This window comes from Drosophila ananassae, chromosome 2R, assembly GCF_017639315.1.
Source record: "Drosophila ananassae strain 14024-0371.13 chromosome 2R, ASM1763931v2, whole genome shotgun sequence".
NCBI lineage: Eukaryota > Metazoa > Arthropoda > Insecta > Diptera > Drosophilidae > Drosophila > Drosophila ananassae.
In genome coordinates, this window is record NC_057928.1 from 24,397,277 (window position 1) to 24,416,795 (window position 19,519).

The 19,519-nt window shown below is 42.3% G+C and overlaps 3 protein-coding genes across 5 annotated transcripts in view; 1 reads left to right on the forward strand and 2 right to left on the reverse strand.

Moving 5' to 3' along the window:
• Positions 1 to 500: 500 nt before the first annotated feature.
• Positions 501 to 3,455, reverse strand: LOC6507711 (histone deacetylase HDAC1). Its single transcript, XM_001956151.4, has 4 exons — positions 3,195 to 3,455; positions 2,655 to 2,767; positions 1,217 to 2,462; positions 501 to 1,134 (listed from the first exon to the last, which is right to left on the reverse strand). Exons 1-4 carry the CDS (start codon positions 3,235 to 3,237, stop codon positions 959 to 961), a joined length of 1,578 nt encoding a protein of 525 aa, XP_001956187.1. The 5' UTR covers positions 3,238 to 3,455; the 3' UTR covers positions 501 to 958.
• Positions 3,456 to 3,664: 209 nt separating this feature from the next.
• The window catches only part of LOC6507355 (tyrosine-protein kinase Src64B), a 42,446-nt gene continuing 26,591 nt past the window's right edge, over positions 3,665 to 19,519 (forward strand). The window contains exons 1-3 of one of the 3 annotated variants that reach the window (XM_044714516.1): positions 3,665 to 3,893; positions 4,489 to 4,691; positions 16,727 to 16,757. The gene's annotated coding sequence lies outside the window, so the exon portion shown is untranslated. The remainder of the gene's footprint in view (positions 3,894 to 4,488; positions 4,692 to 16,726; positions 16,758 to 19,519) is intronic. The other 2 variants (XM_014909687.3, XM_001956148.4) reach the window with 2 other exon arrangements.
• Positions 6,944 to 9,100, reverse strand: LOC6507710. The gene has a single exon (XM_001956150.4). It carries the CDS (start codon positions 8,996 to 8,998, stop codon positions 7,238 to 7,240), a length of 1,761 nt encoding a protein of 586 aa, XP_001956186.1. The 5' UTR covers positions 8,999 to 9,100; the 3' UTR covers positions 6,944 to 7,237.

Below are 19,519 nucleotides of genomic sequence, written 5' to 3' on the forward strand. Positions count from 1 at the left end.
TTCGAGAAATGGCTACTGGAATTAAGCACAACTTTAAAAGAGGAATCAGATACAAATCGGACGAGTTTTGGATTATTGGCAGAAGTATTAACTACTAAGATATATGCGTATTTTATTTCCAAAACCCGTTTTAAATAAAATAACCTTCGTCTATAACCTCCCTCATAATTCCACCTTTTCCAATTTCTTCCACCTAATTCCAACTTATTATTTAAATTTTTGTTCTTTTTTTATGTTTTTTTATGTATAGTAGAAATGAGTAGAATTTGGTAACATTATGAGCCTTTTTGACTCTAAAAATATAAAAAATCAATGCTAAACTTTCTACTATATACTTCTAATTCAGATTCAAGTTTAATTTGCCTTAAAATTAATGTTTATCAAGCAAAAATCTATGAAAAAATCATCTAAAATTTCCTTAAGATATCTCATTGAAATCCAATCTTCAAGCCTTAGAGCTACTTGACTCCCAGAATCCGAAAACAGAAACAAAACTCCACTTAAGTATAAATATTTATTGGATAAGATTATTTTCTGCCTGAATAGCCACTTTGGATCGGTTGGGCGCAGCTGTTCTAGCTTACATTAAAAACTTTCGATCTACACAGAATTGCCTTACAATAAATTGTATTTTAGCTTACGATGAGTTCAAGTCCCGCCCAAAGATTACGTTTAAGTCCATCCCCCCCTCCCGACTGAACATATCCCCAGATCTGACTTACAAACTATAGATAGGATTTGATATTTGGGGGGGGGAAGAGAGAAGAGCGGGCGGGTCACACGACAAGTGAAGAAAAGAGGGGCGCTGATGGCCGCTGGGGATTTGGATGACGGCTCATGGACTGTGGACGTCGGGGGCGGAGTGAGGCGGGGAAGGTACACGCCGCTAGGGGAAGTCCGGCGGCTTGTACTTCGGCGGTCGTTTAATTGGCTTCTATAACCAATTGCGGCCGCCACGTCATATGTTGTTCTCCTTGGTGCCCTTGGCGCCAGTTCCGGATCCGGATCCTGAGCCCGAGCCAGATCCAGTGCCGGCCGTCGCTCCAGCATCGTTGTCGCTCTTGTTGTTGCTGTTGATGTTGCTGGTGCTATTCGTGTTGGAAGCCGTGGATTCCTCGCCGTCAGCTCCGTCACCTAGAAGGGATTAACTAAAATTAGTTCCAGCCTTAATCCTCAATAGAATGGTTATAAATAAAGGACTGAAGAGAATACCCACCCTTCTCCTTTTCATCCTTGATTTCGCTGGAAGTCTCCGAGGAGGCCTTGTTGCTGTTGGTGTCCTTGTCCAGGCGCGGTCGCTTCCTCTGGCCCTTGTACGTCCGGTTGTCGCGCCTGCCGCCCTCGCCCTCGTCCTCCGAGTCCGAGTACTCGTTCTCCGGCACGATGCGCTTATCCTTGTCGCTCTGCGGCAGTCGGTCATCCTTGTCTACCTTGTCCTCGTCCTCGGACTCGTCGTTGATCGCGTCCTCGGGTATCGACTGAATCTGTACGCCGGGTGCATGGGGCAGCATGCGCAGGTTCTCGAACAGCCGGTTCTTGATCTTCTCCAGGTACTCGGATGTGTTCTGATTCGTCATATTACTGGGACTGATGTGGAGCTTGAAGTCCGGGCCAAAGTACTCGAAGTAGTCGTTGTAGGGCAGCTCATTGGCGATCTCCACGGCCAGGGCCACCGACGTCTCGTACGTCCAGCAGCGGGAGACGTTGCGGATGGTGTAGCCACCGCCGCCGACCATCAGGAATGGCAGATTGTACTTCTTCACGAACTCCACGCACTTCCCATGGCCCTTCACCGTCAGGTTGAAGCAGCCGAGGCGATCGCCGGTGAGGGAATCGGCGCCACACTGCAGCACCACTGCCGCCGGCTGGAATGTCTCCATAACTTTGCTGATAATCGGCACAAAGATACTCTCATAGGCATCATCGTCCATGCCGTCGCGCAGTGGTATGTTCACGGCATAGTACTTTCCCTTGCCGGCACCGATGTCCCGGAGATCGCCGGTGCCCGGGAAGTACTCGCCGTACTTGTGGAAGCTCACGGTCATCACTCGATCGGTCGTGTAGAACGCCTCCTCCACACCGTCGCCGTGATGCACATCGATGTCGATGTAGAGAACACGCTGGTGGTACTTCAGTAGCTCCAAAATTCCAAGCACAATATCATTAACGTAGCAGAAGCCGGAGGCTTCCGATTTCTTGGCGTGATGCAGGCCGCCGCCCCAATTGATGCAGATTTCCGAGGCCTGCTTGTTCAGCTTGACGGCAGCGGCCACCGATCCACCGGCGGACAGCTGGCAGAACTCGTAGAGGCCGTCGAAGACGGGACAGTCCTCGCCCACGTTGAAGCGCTGCATCTGCTTGTTGTACTCGGTCATGTTGTCCGGCCGGATGGAGCGCAAAAAGCGGACGTACTCGTCCGAGTGGAACTTGGTCATCTCGTCGGCAGTGGCTTTGTGAGGGCGCTGGAGGGATTATGGATGGATTATGACAATAAGCTCATCTTTTAGGAGGCACCCTACCCCCCTGATCGAATATCACTCGAGTTTGCACAGAAAATAAACAAATCAACCGATTGGGGAGGGAATGTATACATTCTCGCATTGAAATATTCGACCAGGAGGAGAATCTCGGGTGATGGAATGGAGCCCACTTACGTAAATCTCCATTTTGCGGTAGAGTCCGTAGTTGAGGAGCAGGTTGTGGGTCATGCGTATGCGGTGTGGCTTCATCGGATGTCCCTGGCCATAGTAGTAGTTGCCAATGTCGCCTGAAAAAAAAAAAAATAATTATTTGCCACGCTATGCGGAATAAAAATTTTACGGCGAGAGTCGCGGCGGCGTCTGTGTTCACAGTGCACTTTACCCGAACGACCGTAGCAGCGTTCGTACTTTCGCCTCGTACACCAACAACAACAAAGGCGGTGGGAAGAGAGAGAGAGAGAGAGAGAAAAGAGACCCACAGGTACATACACGCACACGCACAAACCGGCACGGCGGTCGTTGCGGAAAAGTGCGCTGTGGACACAACGCGCGCGTACAGTCGACATAAAAATTGAAATTCACAAAAATGCTATCCTCGAATTGCGGACGGGCGGAAAAAAACCCAAAGCAGGCTTTGGAAACCTCAATACCAAGCTCTGCGATGAACTCCCCGATCTAGTAACCTCTTTTTGGTACTAATTTATTAACACTTACTATCGTAGTAGTAGCAAACGCGTTTTTTGCTATGAGACTGCATTTTGTAGAGCGGTAGTCGGCGGCTTCAAATAGGTCTTTTTCGGTTGCTCCTAGTACTTGTTTCGTCTGTCGGCCAAAGTGGTGCACAGAAGAGGCCGGCGGCTTTGGCGGGGCTCCGGTAATTTCTAAAAACTTAACCTGAGCAAAAAATGTAATCGCGCCGCAAAAATTTACGTGCAGAGTGACCGTTTGCGCTTTTTTTGGCAAATGCTTTTTGGAATATCTGGTATATTTTTGGTATATTCCTATGCTGCCACCTAGTTTTAGTCAAGAAATTTCAGAGAAAACTAGAAACTGAAACTATAATTGCAGAATTCTGGTGGACTTAACGTAAAAAAAAAGCAACAAAAAAGGAAGTGGAAATTTGTGACAAGGACAAAATGTGGCATCCCCATTTCTGGCAGTGTTGAAGGTCGCCCTGATACTGCCCTGTTGCCAATTAGACAACGGCGCGACTGCTGAGAAAGTAGCCGAGCTGGCAACTCTGCTGCCACCAACTGCCCACAAATTTTCACCGCCACTGCGATTCGGACGCGTTCTCGGAGCGATTCTTCGTCGGTCGGTTTTGTCGTTGTCGTTTGTCGGCTTTTGGCCAACAAAAATAGAAAACATTTGTGAATAAATCCGGGCATTTCTGTGCGAAAAGCTGAATGAAAAGTGAGTGCAGTTTGCAAATAGAAGACCCATAGGCCCCCCTGAACTCCAAGTGTGTGCGGGTTTTCGTGAGTGTGTGTGTTGTACAAAAAAAAAAAAAAAAAAAAAAGAGAAAGAAGTTACCAAGCAAACGGAGTTGCAGTCGCCCTCCCTCTCCCTCCTTCCGTCTGCCTCTCTTTCGCTCACACACACACACGCGCGAATGCGGAGTGGAAAAATTGAAAACGAATTAAAGTGACAAAGCGGAGCCACCAATAATGAATAAAATAATGGACCCGCACCATAAATCAAATTAATCAAATAATTAAAAATATAAAAATAAAACAAATATCCTGCGCAACTCTCTTGGTGTTTTTTTTTGTTTGTTCTTCTCCACTCTGGCGTCTCTTTCACACTAACCAACGCCTCTCTGCAACTTTCTGTTACTTTTTTCCTCTTCTTTCCGTGTTTCCAACTTTTTTTTTTGTTGTTGTGCCCGCAGGATATTAAAGGGTTTTTTTTTTTGGAACGTGTTTAATTATAGTTTTTATTTTTCTTATTTTCTCTCCCTCTGTTTCGCTCCATCCCTCCCCTCCCACTATTCATATTTCCCAATTAGCGGCAAAGCAAAGGCAAAAATCTATTTCATTTGTTGTTTTTATTTGGCCCGCAGACCGTGAATAAAAATCCAACAACAACAACAAAATCGGCGACTGCGTTTACGGTCGTAACTGTAAATTGCTCGACTGCTATTACAACAGCAACAACAACAAATACAACTACAACAGAAGTTTTGATTTATTCTAATTAAAAAAAAAAAAGGTAAGTGTGCGAGGAGAGAGGAAGATAACCGGATTGGCTCCTTGTCATTCGCACCTCCTTACGAAAGAACCGTTAAGTGAAGCCAATGAACGCATCTTGGAGGCAAATAAGTAAACACAGCATAAATGAAACTAACAAAAAAAAAACAAAAACAAGCATCTGCAAGCCAAGTGCAAGAGCGAGAGAGTGATACGATCGCCCGCTGCATTTCTATTTATTCTGCTGATTCTACACTGAGAAAAATTAATACTTTGTTTAAGTTATAAGATCACTTTAATAAAACTACTGGAATTAATTTTACTTAAAAGTGTTTTACTTTTAAGTACATATTTAAATTGTTGTATAATTTAAAATAAATTATATTATATATATTTCAGTGTACTGATAAAGGAAAAGTCAAAGAGCATTGCTTGTTGTTGTTGGGGCTGTAATTGTCTTTAATTTGTTAAAGAGGAAGCAGAAACACAGCAGGAGTAGGAGTAGAATGAGATGAGATGGAAAATGAGGAGCAGCTGGCGACAGCGACGTCAGCGCCGACGCAGCAGCTGCTGGTGCTCCTCTTCTCTTCTTGTTCTCTCTTTTGGTTATTTCCTTTTGCGCTATTTTCGGCCTTTCGGCGCTGGTCCGTATTTATTTATTTACTTTTTGGTGGCTTGTTTATTAACTCTCCCCCCACCCCCACTCCCACCACCACACCACCATCGCTCCATGTGCTTTGAAGTTCAACCCACAGAATTGTTTCTTGTTGATTCTTGTCTGCTATTTTTGTAGCTTATCTGCTCCGCTGGAGTTATCCCCACACCTCCTGTTCCCAACTCCTTGCGATGTGTTTTTTTTTTTTTCTGTTTACCTCTTCGTCATTTTCCTGTTTTTTCACGCTTTATAGTCCATCCACAAATAGTTTCTTATTTTTTCCCCCACTTTTTTTTTTGATAATTAAAGTTTGAATAATTTTTGCGCTCACTGTACTGATTTCAGATTTATGGCTGCTTCTTCTTCTTTAGCCAATTGCTCTTTAACCCTTATCGGTGAGTGGGAGGGGGGGCAGTGGGCAGTGCACTGGGAAATTATGCTTTTTGGCCTATGCCCTCTCTCTCCCACTCCCTCTCCCTCGCTCCGCATAAATGGCAATCGCAAATCTGCTTAACTCGACTAACGGCAAACTTGTTGAGATCTTTTCATTTCTCTATTTTGCTCTCTCGTTGTTATTGTTATTGTTGTTGTTGTTGTATTTCGCTTTTCTATTTTGCACACAAAGCGCTTTCAAAGGCAATCAAAAAGTGGGGGGTGGGGGAGCCGAGCCTGAGTCAGAAAAGACGTGGGAGGTGCACAGAACAACAACTAAAAAACGAAAGAAATAGAAAAAAAAAAAAAAAATAGTCAAAGGAGAAGAGGCGGCAGCAGCACAAGTAGAAAATTCAATTGTTCCCCAGTCTCTTTTCGGCTCTCTTCCTTTGTGCCCTCCATGCATGCGTGTGCGTGTCCGTGCACGAGTGTTGGTGTATTTGTCCACTTAGGCGGCCAACAATGCACAAAACAGAGCAGCGTTTTATTGATAAGGAAGGGAAAATAGGGAACAAAAAAGAAAAGGGAGAAGGAGAAGGAGGATAAGAGTGGAAAGTGCGTGGCAAGTGTTACAAAAAATCTCTTGTGTAGAGATTGCTGCTTGAGTGGAGACAATCAGATGGGTCTCCTCAGTCCCATTCCCATTCCCAGTCCCCCCGTGTGCCGATCTATTTTCTTTGCTGCCCGCTGGCTCTTTAATTTTTCTTAAACATGAACATGAACGTACTTAAAGTGCTTTTACTTTCTAAGGGGGGAGGATGACTAAGTCCTTTGAAAAAAGCCACATTTTAGTCATGATTTGTTAATAATACTATTGAAATTTATAGAATATTATTGTTCGATATTCCAACTCGATGCTAATGATGCGATAAAAACGATATTATTTTCTATCGATATATGCTTTTTATCGATTGCTAGTGCTAGAAGGGTTTCTCCAAATTTCCATTTTTCGATGCTAATGATGCGATAAAAACGATATTGTTTTTTTTTATCGATATATAATGATTTTTATCGATTGCTAGTGCAGGATTTATCCACATAAATATATTAGTGATGGGCTTATACAAGTTTCCCATTTTTTTGATGCTAATGATGGAAAATAAATAAATCGATTTTCTTATCGATATCTAAACTTTAATGCTAGTGCTGGAAGGGCGTATCGATATTTCGATTTTTAATCTCCTTAAAGCAGAAGACACAATTTTTGGACAAAAAAAAACATATTTTATTCAATTTTAATAAAATATATATTTTAAAAAAGGTACATGGTAAATAATATTAAGAATTTGTGTCAAAAATAAAAAATAAAATCGATTTGAAGCTAGGACCCAAGGTTCTTCAGATAGGAATTTATTTAAAATAATTTTCAAACCCCCCCTAATTTCAATAAAAAGCAAAACTTTGCTCTCCAGGACCAATTTATAATTTTGTTAATAGAACACAGCAGAAAAAAAAATTAATAACAAAAATTAACCAAGAAATTAGTAAATTAGTGCCATCCTCTCCTCCAACTCCTTCTCTAGTTCGCCCCGTCCGACAATAAAGTCCAGGTGGGGGCCAAAGGTCACCAGCATCCGGCACTGGCAGCGCTGGACCGCCGCCATCAGGAGCTCGTGACTCCGGCACGTCCCGGCGCAACTGCACCTGTTCTTGTGGATGAGTCCGCTGGCGAGGTTCAGCTGGCGCTCCACCTTGTGCAGGGTCTCAAGGACGAGCCGCAGGTCGGGTTGGACCACCCCGTACCGATCGTCCGCCACGGACCTCATGAAGACACCCACCAGACCCTGGAGCGTCCACACCAGGGGCTCCCCGCAACACAACTCGTGGTGGAGCTCCGCCAGGACATCCACTTCGAGCATGTAGCACTGCCAGTGCCGACGTCCAGCCAGATGTCCTTTGACCCGCCGACCAAACTCACGGATTCTCTTCCGCAGAGACTGGCCCAGAAGGTACAAGTACTTCAGGTAGTCGGTTTCCTGGGGCTTCGCAGGACACTCGCAGGATGGTTCCTTCGCAGGTTTCCTTCGCGGGGATGGCTTCGTGAGAGAACGCATTCGGCTCCTGGACACCTTGCCCGCAATCTCCTTGTTGGCGTGGCACTTCCCGATGCACTTCTGGAGCCGGACCACGAACTCCTCGGCGTCAGTGACCAGAAGGTCGCGCAATTCCGTCCAGTTGGAATGGATATTTTTCACGTCGTTGAGGGCGAATAGCTCCCGGCCCAGTTTCCCCGACATGGCGGAGTAGAACTCCCTGGAAGCCAGCATCCGGAAGCCGTGTATCCGGCCGACACTGAGCACCATGGTGAGCGGCAGCAGCAGGCTGTTGACCTGCAGGGACCTGGGTATGGGCCTCATCTGCATCGTGTAGACGCAGCGCAGGACATGGCCCAGGATGATGTTGAAGAGGCACGTGTCGTGGGTCTCGTGCAGCTTCGGCGAGTCGTTGATGAGCGACAAGGGGCGCTGCATCACCAGGCCGTAGAGCTTCCGCACCATGTGCAGCTTGGCCAGGATCAGGGTCGACAGCAGCCAGCCCTGGAGGTGCAGACCCGTCTGGGTGACGGTGACGGTGCCGTCCAGACACCACCCCACCGAGTACCAGTAGATCGGGGAGAAGAGTACGGTCTGGTAGAGTGCCTCCCGGCCGGAGCGCTTCAGGATCTGCCACCAGGTGTTGAGGAGGGCCGCATGGAAGTCGATGTGCAGCATGGGCAGGGGGAACCTCGTCAGGTGCCTCTCGAAGTTGTTCACAAAGTAGGATACGGCGCAGAAGAGGCCGCAGGACAGGAGGTAGTGCCAAGATTCTCCCTCTGATGCCGCAAAGGACACGTACAGGAGGCTGGTCATGGTGGCGATGAAGAGGATCGCGAAGAACATCCTCAGGAGCAGCGGCCACTCCTCGGCGAACCGATCTCTGCGGTTCCGGCAGAGCACCGGATCGGAGTAGTGCACGTTGCAGAGCAGCCACCCGTATCCTGCCACTCCGCCCCGGATGACCAGCATCACCACCGAGGTGTACACCGAGAAGAAGGTCCAGCCAAAGGCCTCGTTCAGGCTGCTCACTGGCCTTCGGACATCGAAGAGGGTTAGGGAGAGGAACAGGGCCAGGAGCTGGTAGTCCAGGACGAAGCAGAGCACGCTGGCGAAGACGAAGCGGTAGAGTATCGTTATCCGGATCTTGGCGGGCTGCACCTGGAGGTACTTGGGTATCCACGTGTCATAGATGGCCTGAAGGTTCATCTTCTACTTGAAATTGACTATTTTTAGTTGAATGGGAAGTGGAATTTATGTGGGGTAGTCGGGGAACTGGTAGCCTGCTTTCTGGGAGTCTACTGACTCGACTGACACACTTCCCAGGCCAGTTCCCAGGACACCAATCCACTTAGTGGCTGCCGTTGACCTTACGTCCCTGGGGGCGGCCCATTGTTGCATTTTTCTCTAAAAGTTCTTAATAGTTTGAAAAAAAATATATAAAAAGGTGAACTTTTAAGGTAATTTCCTTTAGAAACTACATCCTTTTTATTTTTGAAGGCGTAGGGTATCCCTGAGAGTCCCCTAGTCCCGAAACTCGCCATCTTGTGACTTTTTTCTGAAAAAGTTCAGAGTTTTTATGAAAATTTAAAGTTTTTATTTAAAAAATAGGTTTATAAAAATTAAATAATAAAAACAAGGTGAATTTAGGGAAAGTTTGTTAAAAATATTAAACTAAATCCTTTTTTTTATTTTTTTTTTAAGTGTAGGGAATCCCTGATAGCTTAGCCCTAACCTCGCCATCTTGTAACTTTTTTCTTTAAAAGTTTAGAGTTTTAATGACATTTTCTATAAACTGTTTTAATAATAAACAAATTTGGAAGGAGATCATTTAAGGCATTAATATACTGCCTTAAAGCTATAAATGAATGACTCTTTTTTTTTATTTTTAAAGGTGTAGGGTATCCCAGAGGGTTCAATCCGAACCACGCACTTTTGTGACAAATTTGTTTAAAATTCTTATAGCAATTTGGAGATTTTACGAATAGTTTTTATGAATAGGTACCTTTTAAGGCAGTTAATTAAAACTATTTGTTATTTTATTTTGTTTTTTTTTTTAAGTGTAGGGCATCCCTGCTAGTGCATCCCGAACCTCAGGCAGGACTAAGTGCAGCTGAAAATAAAGTTTTGCACTTTGCAATTGTTTTTATTTGGCGGCTCTCCATTTGGACCTGCCCCTGCACCTGAGGGGGCAAGCTCTGGAGGTGGAACTGCAGCCCCCCCCACCCCCTTCCCCCTGGCCAAAGTTCTAATTTATGTCGTCAAGTTCGCCTGGCGAGGCTGCAAAAGAAAAGTTTGCAGTTGCATTTAATGGTCTGGCCGGGGGGCGAGTGGCACCTGGACATGGACACTGGTCAGCTCCATCGCATGCCACTTCAGCTCCGAGTGTGTGACCGGCTAACCCCAAAAGCTGGCCAGGAGGGGAGGGGGGATTGGATTTATGGGATTAGCACAGGTCGTTGGCTATAAAACACTCTGGCCTGCCAGGAAGACACTCCAAAAAAAACTATCCGGCTTGACTTTCATTTCATTAAAATGGCACTTTATGGATGAGTAATTTTTCCGAGTGTAGTTCCTCACAAACATTTGCATTGTTCGTCCTGTTCGCCTTCGCTCGTCCTGTCTCTTTCGGCACTTTAGTCCTGCTTTGGTCCTACCGGGCGAACAAAACATTGTTTCATTCCATCGGTGGTTGTTTCGCTCTCGGCGAGCTTTGTTCCGGTTTTCCCCCATTTCCCCCATCCTTTACAGGACCAGAGCTTCGCGTCGTCCTGCCTCTTGTCCTGATTCCCTTGCCATTGAGAGTCCGCCACTATGACGCGTGCTCCTGTTTTATTCCCAAAACCACACACTTCCGGGCTAGAGAGGTGCTCTTTCCAGAAAAGTTCACAATTTGTATTAAATTTAAGGGTATTTGGCAAGTTCGATTGTGAAACGCGGCGGTGGTGGCTGCCGGGCTGGTTAGTTTTTCGATTTTATCGATTTTTTTTACCGCCTTCCTGCCTCCTGCCTCCTGCCTCTGTTGCTCCAATTAGCGGCGAAACCCACAGAGATGAACCATTTGGTCGTGGACCAGGTTAAGACCAGCATTTCTCGCATTCCAATCGCATTTCCCATTCACTCCACTGCAGCCCAGAATTTCTGTATTTGCTTCATAAATTTAGTTTTTTTTTTGTTTTCTACTTTCAACCGAAGTATTCCTTTGAGAATCCACTCCACTCCACTCACCCGAAAAATAAATCGCTCTCTGTTTGCCATTTATGGCCCTGTTTTTGGAAAACATAATGCACTTTTATTGGAAATGGTCAGGCCGGACTGCCAAGGTATTCTACGGAAGATTCTATTTTAAAGAGGTTACTTTCGGATAATATTTAAATTGCATCTTTTTAAAAATGAGATATAATGTGAGTCCAGAAGAGTCTATCAATAAGATGCCTTGAATTTTAAAGAGAATGTATTTATTGTAGACTTTTTTTTGGTGTAATCTGTTAAAGAAATGTTTGAAACTTCCATAATACAATAGTTTCAAATTAAATACCAGTTTTACACCAGCTGGACCTATGTCCTTTAGCTACTTTTAGCCCATTTCGAATGGAAAATGTTTGAAATGTTTCCAGTCTTTGAACCAAGTCTCTTCATAAGCGACTTAAGATGTGAGAGAATTAAAAAAAAAAGAAACTAAAAAGCAAAGAAAAAAGTTGCTCAGTTAACAGATAATTAAGAAATAAGTTTATGGATCAAATAATATAATATTGTATATAAAATAATCAAAGAATTTTGAAAATTGAAAATGATTCTACATGATTTAAATGTGACATTAGATATTTTTCCTTCAAAATACTTCAAAAACTTCGCAATTTTCATTCTTCAAATCTTTTCAAAACAACAAGTCCTCGAAGCTTTCTGTTCGAAATATAAATACTAGTGGAAAATAAATTTTGTAGTATTGAAAATATAAATTTTTGTCACATTTCTTTCCACTTCCCGACCCTGGAAATGCCCTAGAAATTCTTATTTTAAGGGGTTAACCTCGCAAAAAGTGAAATTAAAGGAAGACCAATCTCTGTAAGCAGTAGTCTTTGGGACTATACTATCTTAAAATTTAAACTAAGCCCATTTAAGATATTAAACCTGAATTTTTCCACCAAATTTATTTTAAAAATGGACAAAAAGCCAAATTTTGATTAAAATACTGAGATAAAAGACAGAAAATAGTTAATTTTAGTTAATTTTTTTCTAAAATAACATTTTTAAAGTAAATATGATCCTGTTCTACTATAATCTTAAATCTTAAACTCAATATTCTGGCTTCTTTTAAACTTCTAAACTATTTTTCTCACTCTCAGCCGTACAGTATGCGACAGCGCAAATACCAATTCCTGTCTATAGATTCCAAGTTTCCCTTTTAATTAATCTACTTAGTTGGACACTTTTCAAGAGCTCCAGCTTAGAAACTGCACTTGCATCTAAAGTTCGACCCAATTTTAGGGCTCAACTTATGGGATGACACTAAATAAGAGCTCTGCTGCGGCTTGAGGGAAACTTTTTAATTACTAGGATCAGGACAATAAAAGTTTATGAGGCGGAGAGCACTTCTGGCCTTCTGATGGCAGAAATAGCAGAAATTTTTGAAAATAAATACTCGGCTCTCGGCTGCCGACTATCGTGATGGGAAAATAAACAAGAAAATGGCAGAAACTTGGCTGGAAAAGTAAGACTGTTGCGCTGTAAGACTGTGTATTTTATTTTTGGCACAAAGTTTCGTAAATATCCTGGAATATCCTTATTGCCTTCGACGGGCAATGGCAAATCGATTCGAAATGCAATCTCTGGCTCCCTGTTGCCTCCTCCCGGAGGCTAATATCCAAATGAAGTTTCGGGGCATTGAACCTGGCTCTGGGACAAGGTGTGAAGTGGCAGGATGCGCCTCGGTTGCCTCGCTTGCCTCGTTTGGTGGCAGGAAGTCCCTTCGAGCCACGAGAACCAGATAAATATAAACACCAAAGTGGAGCAGCCGCAATAACTGTCTTGGGAGATGCTACTTGTATTTCCCTCCCCTGCCAAAGGCACTGAAAGAAAATGTGTGCTAGTCTGTTTCTAGCTCTTCCGGCAAAGGCATTTTCGGGATGGCAGCGAATAAAGCAAATGCCCGAGATACTTTCTACTCCGCAACCCTTTCCCGTAGCTTTCCCGGCAAATTCCCCAAAAATACATTGAAAACTTGACAACTTCACATTGCCGGGGCGAGGGAAGAGGATGAAGTCTAAAACAAACACACTCACTGGCACACCCACTGGCACACCCACTCGCACACTCACTCTTGACAAAACCCTAAAATAAAACTAAAAAGTTCAACTTTCAGGACATTAGGCAGCTACTTTGAGGACAGGAAGTGACTCGGGGAGTTCAAGGTGGGGGGCCTTCCTGTAATATTTGCAATTAGTCACAGCTGGCGGGCATCTCGAGTCTCAAGATAAATGTGCATCTTGGTCATGTGAGGAGATTAGTAGTAATCTCTATACTAACAGAACCAGAACCCGGCAATTAAGCGGCCAAGATAGCCAGTTGCAGTAATTTTTGATTAAATAAACCATTCCTCAGATTAGCACTCTGGCAGATTGTTTTAATCCCTAACTTAAGGTGATACTAATTCCTTTTTTCACCACATTTAAATTATTTAAATTATTTGAAATATTATTCCAACACGTGAATTCCTCGTGACAATTACGTGACAAATTGGCTGCCATCAGCCTGTCATCAGCCAAACACGCGCGACATGAACATAGTTTCCCTCTGAGCCATACAAATCGCTTTTTGGAGAAGTTCGGGGAGAAAAGTGGGTCTACAAGGGTGTCTCTAGACCCAAGACTCTAGTCAGTAGCAGGACGGAACAAATACTTCTACTTTTTTGGTTTTAATTGCCATTTTTAGATAAAGTTCCATTCTGACAGGGTATGTTTATTTTGTCCAGATTTCTGGCCAGGTCGGCTGAGGCGTAACGTTTCAAAATTCTATATCTCCATCAGAGAGCACTTTTCAAATGTTATATTTTTCGAATATAATTTCGAAATAATATAATTTTTGTAAGTCTAAGATCGAAAGCCAACTATTCCCTTGATTTAATATTAATGTTTGCTATTCTATCTTTTACAAGAAGACTTCAATTGCCAAACTGACTTGAGATGCTGCCCTGGAAGAGACCTGAGAAGATGTCACGCTGTGACTGCCTCGAATTCCAGGCCAAGAAAAAAATAATCTTGCAAGCCAAGCCGCCCTCTCCATACGCCATTTAGTGCTGCACTGCGACGGGGCTTTGTCTCGAGTGGATTGCAGTTGGAATTGTTTCTGGAGTGGGCAGGAAAGCAGGAGAGGAAGCCGAAACTCAACTCATCTCATCTCGTCTCAAATGGAATGAATTGACTTTGGAGCTCCCCAAACGCCTCTTCAATCCACTGCACTTTGCTGATTATTGCAGTTGGTAGATGCAGCTCTATAATCGAGTTGACATAGATTCTGAAATCAATATAGAGAGGTGGCCAAGGGCTTAGGGTCGGACTCTCCCCGGCAATTAACACATTGGGGGCAGCTACACCTTCGATTTCTCCCAAATTGCAATTTATTTTCGCTGCCAGGATAGTTTTCAAATACTTTATTCTGTCGTGCTATCGGGCCTATCTGAAATTATTTTCCCACATTTGCATTTGCATCGAATGTACAGCTGGGCCGCCTCAAAATTGTTCACATGTCCGTATTGCATGTTGGAGTTGCTGCCACCGAATGCTTGCCACCGTGCCACATAAATTGCATTTTTTTGTCGGCAAACGAAACATGTTGCTTTGCTGTAAGCTAGTTTCATGTTAATTCGCCAAAAAAAAGGAGAAAAACATAAAAAGTTTCAAAAAGTTTTTCTATTTTTTTCTTGTTTTTAAAAGAAAGAAAATATTTATCAGAAATAACATATAGCACTTATCAGAGCCCACTTATCAGTTATCACTTATATGATTCAATGTTAATTGCATAAATCCCTCAAGTACGTAACATATTATTATTTTTCGCAGTGCAGAAATATATAACACCACTTGAGTCCTCCTATCTCCAGCACTTGAGCTTTTCTTTGATTAATTTGGTTCTTACTTTCGATTAAAATTACTTAGTTTATGGCCGATATGGTGGTTCGTAATAGTAAATATTACCTGTAAAATTATATAAAAATTTATATTTATTTATTTATTTATTTAACACTGTTTTTTGCGCTTTTATTTGGGGCGTATGCTCTTTAAAAATGTAAATACTGAGAGAAAAATGTTGAAAATGAGGGACAGCTGCTGGCGGAAACCGAAAGTGATACATCTGCTTCTCCAACCGACACGAGCTGGGGTCGCTTTGTTAGGGTCACAGGCCCCTCTCGCTAAAAATACCTCTACCTCTGAGGCCTCAGGGCTCAAGGCACATCCTGAGACGCCTTCGCTTTGACTTGGTAAGCAGGTCACGTGGCCATTTCGCCAGCGAAAAGGATCAAAATGAAGGGAGCTGACAAGGGAAGCCTTAGCAACTCTTTCTAGTGATGAGAAATTAGCTATTTTTTTTTAATTAACAAAAAAAAAAACAAAATATTTCAGATTTTTTCCCAATAATCTCTTTAATTTTAGTTGAAAATTCTATTTTAGAATAAATAATTTTGTTTTTTTGTTTTTCTAGATCTATAAAATTCGATTTGAACAGATTTTTTTTAAATTTTATTCCAACAATATCTTAATTTTAGTCGAAAAATACATTTTTGAGCAAATTATTCTGTTTTTTTTTTTTCACTAGAAAATTAAATAATTTTTGCTTTAGTGTCTTTTTATAGAAAACAATTTAGTAAAGATTTTTGATCACTTTAATATTAGTCAAATCATTATTTTTGACTTTTGGTTTTTGATCAAATCATTATGTTTCATAGTTTTTTTGGATGTAGAAAATTAAATAATGCCTAGAATTCTAATTGGACTGATTTTTAGAAAATGTTTTTCCAACGATCTCTTTAATTTTAGTCAAAAAATACATTTTCGGACAAATCCTAGTGTTGGTTTAAATAACTTCCTCTAGAAAATAAAATGTTGACTGTTTTTTGGAGCCGTCATCACTGTCTCGTAGGGGTAGTCGCCCTCGCCCTACAAATGTGATTGCCCGAAAGGGGCGTACCACCCGGAATCTCTGCTCTCACGCGTCTTGCTCCGCTTTTTTCCGGGGGCGTATCGTAAAATGCAGAACAAATTTGCTGTGAATTTCTTTTAGGCCTTGTTTCTAAGGCGTCTTCTTGGCCGTTTGTCGGCTAAAATACGCTAAGACCCAGAGCCACCTAGCCAGCCAGGGTCTGGGTCTCTCCGTTGGTTTGTTTTGCTTTTCGGCCTTTTGTTTTTACTCATATTCGTGTGATGTAAATACATACCTGTGATGTAGGTATGTACGTACAAAAATGAAGTTTCTGCTGGGTTATAAATACGAGAAATGCCGTCCGGTGTGTACTCACAAACATAAAAATCAATATTTGCGCCGCGTCGCCGCCAGTTGAGTCTTTTTGTGATTACTGATTAGTGTTGGAAATGGAAATATAGCCAAAAGAAATATAGCCAAAAATATATATTTTCCAAAATATATTTCACATTAAATATTTTCCAAAGCAATGAATGGAAAAATGATATTTAACTAATAAGCCCAAGCCCAAGCCCCCTAAATATTTAACTGATTGTGAGTTATTATTATAATTATTTGTTTTTTATTTGTTCCCCCTGTTTGCTCTCCGGCTGATAAGCCCCGATGCCCGATACGGATGTGGAAAGAGTCTAGCTATAAGCATATATATATACATATATAATATTTCTCATACTGATATATGAATATTTACATTAACTACTGATATAATTGACCCTTTTCCGTATCTCTTTTCCATTGCAGGTTGCGATAACCAACTCTGTCCGAATCAAAGGTGAGCAGAATAGACTCCAAATGGGTTTTCCCATTTCCGAGAGTGCCTGTGGGCGATTTTAAACTTGTTCCATTTTTCGGAGGAGCCTCTATCTCCGTCCGCCAATTCTTTCCTTTCCCAGCTGTGTGTGTCTAATTCAAGAAAACAAAAAAAAAAGCTGAAAACCTGATGCTGGAGCGGACACTCGAGCTGCTTGCTCCAGTTCTTGAAGTGGAGTCCAAAACTTGTTTTTCGGCACTTGCTGGCCCCCGCCCATCAGCCGAGCTAGGCCTACTTTCAGATAGTTGTTTTCTTGGCCATTAAAGCGAGAATAAAGCCAGAAACTAATCATGTTCTTGACTCGCAATATATTTTTATTTTTTACAATTTAACGACCAATTCACAGGCTAACCTTAAGTTTAAGAAACTTTAGTTTAAGTTTAAGAAAAATAAATAAATAGTATCTATAAGATTGCAGGCGCTTAGGTTTCTTTGTTTTCTGGGTTTGGTTCAGACCACAACTGGATGGATTTCAGTGGATGAAGTTAATTACCATGTCAAGTCCGGCTCTGGCTCCTTGTGATATCGGAGGAATGGGGAGAGCCATCGATGCATGTGCCAATGGTGGGCCATCTCGCATTCTTTTTGCCTTTTGCCTCCAGCGATGGAAACGTGTTTCGAATCACCTGGCCACATGCTGCGAAGGCAGGGCAGAAATACATATATTTAAATGACACACGCGACAAGTAGCCAAGCGCATCGGTAGGGAAAATGGGTCTGGGTCTGGGCTGGGGGCTGTGGTCTGGGGGCAACCCTTCAATGCCGCCTAGACTAACCCTCGGCACGTCTCGGGTCTCCGATTTCATGACTAATTATACGGGAACGAAAGGCGAGAAGGTTAAGCGCCTCCCTTCAAGAAATTATGCGGATTATATTTTTTTTCCTTTTCACCTTTTGGTTCATTAATGAAGTGATGGAGATCTGGGGATTCCGGACTGGGGATTTGGGGGAAGCCCGATGTAGTCATTGCTATTTGGTTTCTAGCAAGCTGCAACTTTGGCATCAAATCCTGCCGAAAATTTCATGAAATTGCATCCTGACTGGCCCAGTTGTGGGATGAAATGCTATTTTGGAATGATAGTTGTTCGAGTACCACCCAAAGGTCTAGAGTTTATAAAATGATGGCAATGACTTTAAATTTTATATTTTTGCATAACATAATGTTCTTTATTACATTTTTAACAAGAAAGGAAAGCTAACTTCGGGCGGAGCCGAAGTTTATATACCCTTGCAGCTGAGTCGCAGTCCGCTAGGTGGCGCCACCCATCTTATATTATTAGATATATAGCGGATCGTATATAGTTGGCCGATCCTTATGAAACTTGGAAAATCGAATTTTTTTGCCAAAAGAGGAATCCATTGAAACTCCCATCCTTCTAACTTGAAAAACAACGAAGTTATAGCATTTCCGATCAATCAGTTATATGACAGCTATAGGATATAGACGGCCGATCCTGATGACATTTAGCAGATCATATAAGTTGGCCCAAATTAGAATGCACAGAAAGTCCCATCCTTCTAACTTGAAAAACAACGAAGTTATAGCATTTCCGATCAATCAGTTATATGGCAGCTATAGGATATAGTTGGCCGATCCTTATGAAATTCGACAAATCAGATTGTTTTTCCCAAAATAGAATCTCTACCAAATCCCATCTTTCTAACTTAAAAAACACCAAAGTTATGCCAATTTCGATCGTTCTATGACAGCTATAGGATATAGTCGGCCGATCCTTACGAAATTTTGTACATAAGATATTCTGGTCAAATATAACATGTGTAGAAACTCCCAACCCTCTAACTTAAAAAACACCAAAGTTATGGCATTTCCGATCAATCAGTTATATGGCAGCTATAGGATATAGTCGACCGATCCCGGCCGTTCCGACTTATATACTGCCTGCAAAGGAAAGAAGGGTGTGTGCAAAGTTTCAACTCGATAGCTTTAAAACTGAGAGACTAGTTTGCGTAGAAACAGACAGACGGACAGACGGACCGACGGACAGACGGACAGACGGACAGACGGACATGCTCATATCGACTCAGGAGGTGATCCTGATCAGGAATATATATACTTTATAGGGTCGGAGATGTCTCCTTCACTGCGTTGCACACTTTTGACCAAAATTATAATACCCTCTGCAAGGGTATAATAAGAAAAGTGTATAATATATCTGATAGAAAAAAGAAAAAGAAATTAATAGAAAAGAAATCCACAAATAGTTAAGGGTATTTCGCGAGTCGGACAATGGGCTCTGAATTGAAGATATAGAAAAGTTATAGATTATAAGTTATAAACAAAATTTCATCTATAGCTCTCTCGATCTAAGTTTTCATATTTTAAAAAAAAATTAAATTTGTTAAATTGTATTTTTTTAAATATTCTTCGGTTAAAAGTGTCCTGTTTTTTCTGTCTTCTTCATATTGTTGCTCAATGGAACATCTTTCATTTTGTTTTTTATGAGTTAAGATCAACTTGAGTAGCAAAGTCTTAACGCTTTCCTGGATACAGGGTTCGTATTTTTTGTACATCTCTTCGCAATGTGCAATTTCCTCGGCACCTTTTTGGCAATAGTAATCATAACCGAATTTAGGATATGATGCAATCGTATCCGACACGTCGTCGAAGCATTCTAGAACCTTTTTCACCTCATCCTCCAGTCCGCATATCGGTTGTCCTTTTGAATTGGGAGATAAAAGTTAAATTGATTTTATATATTTGG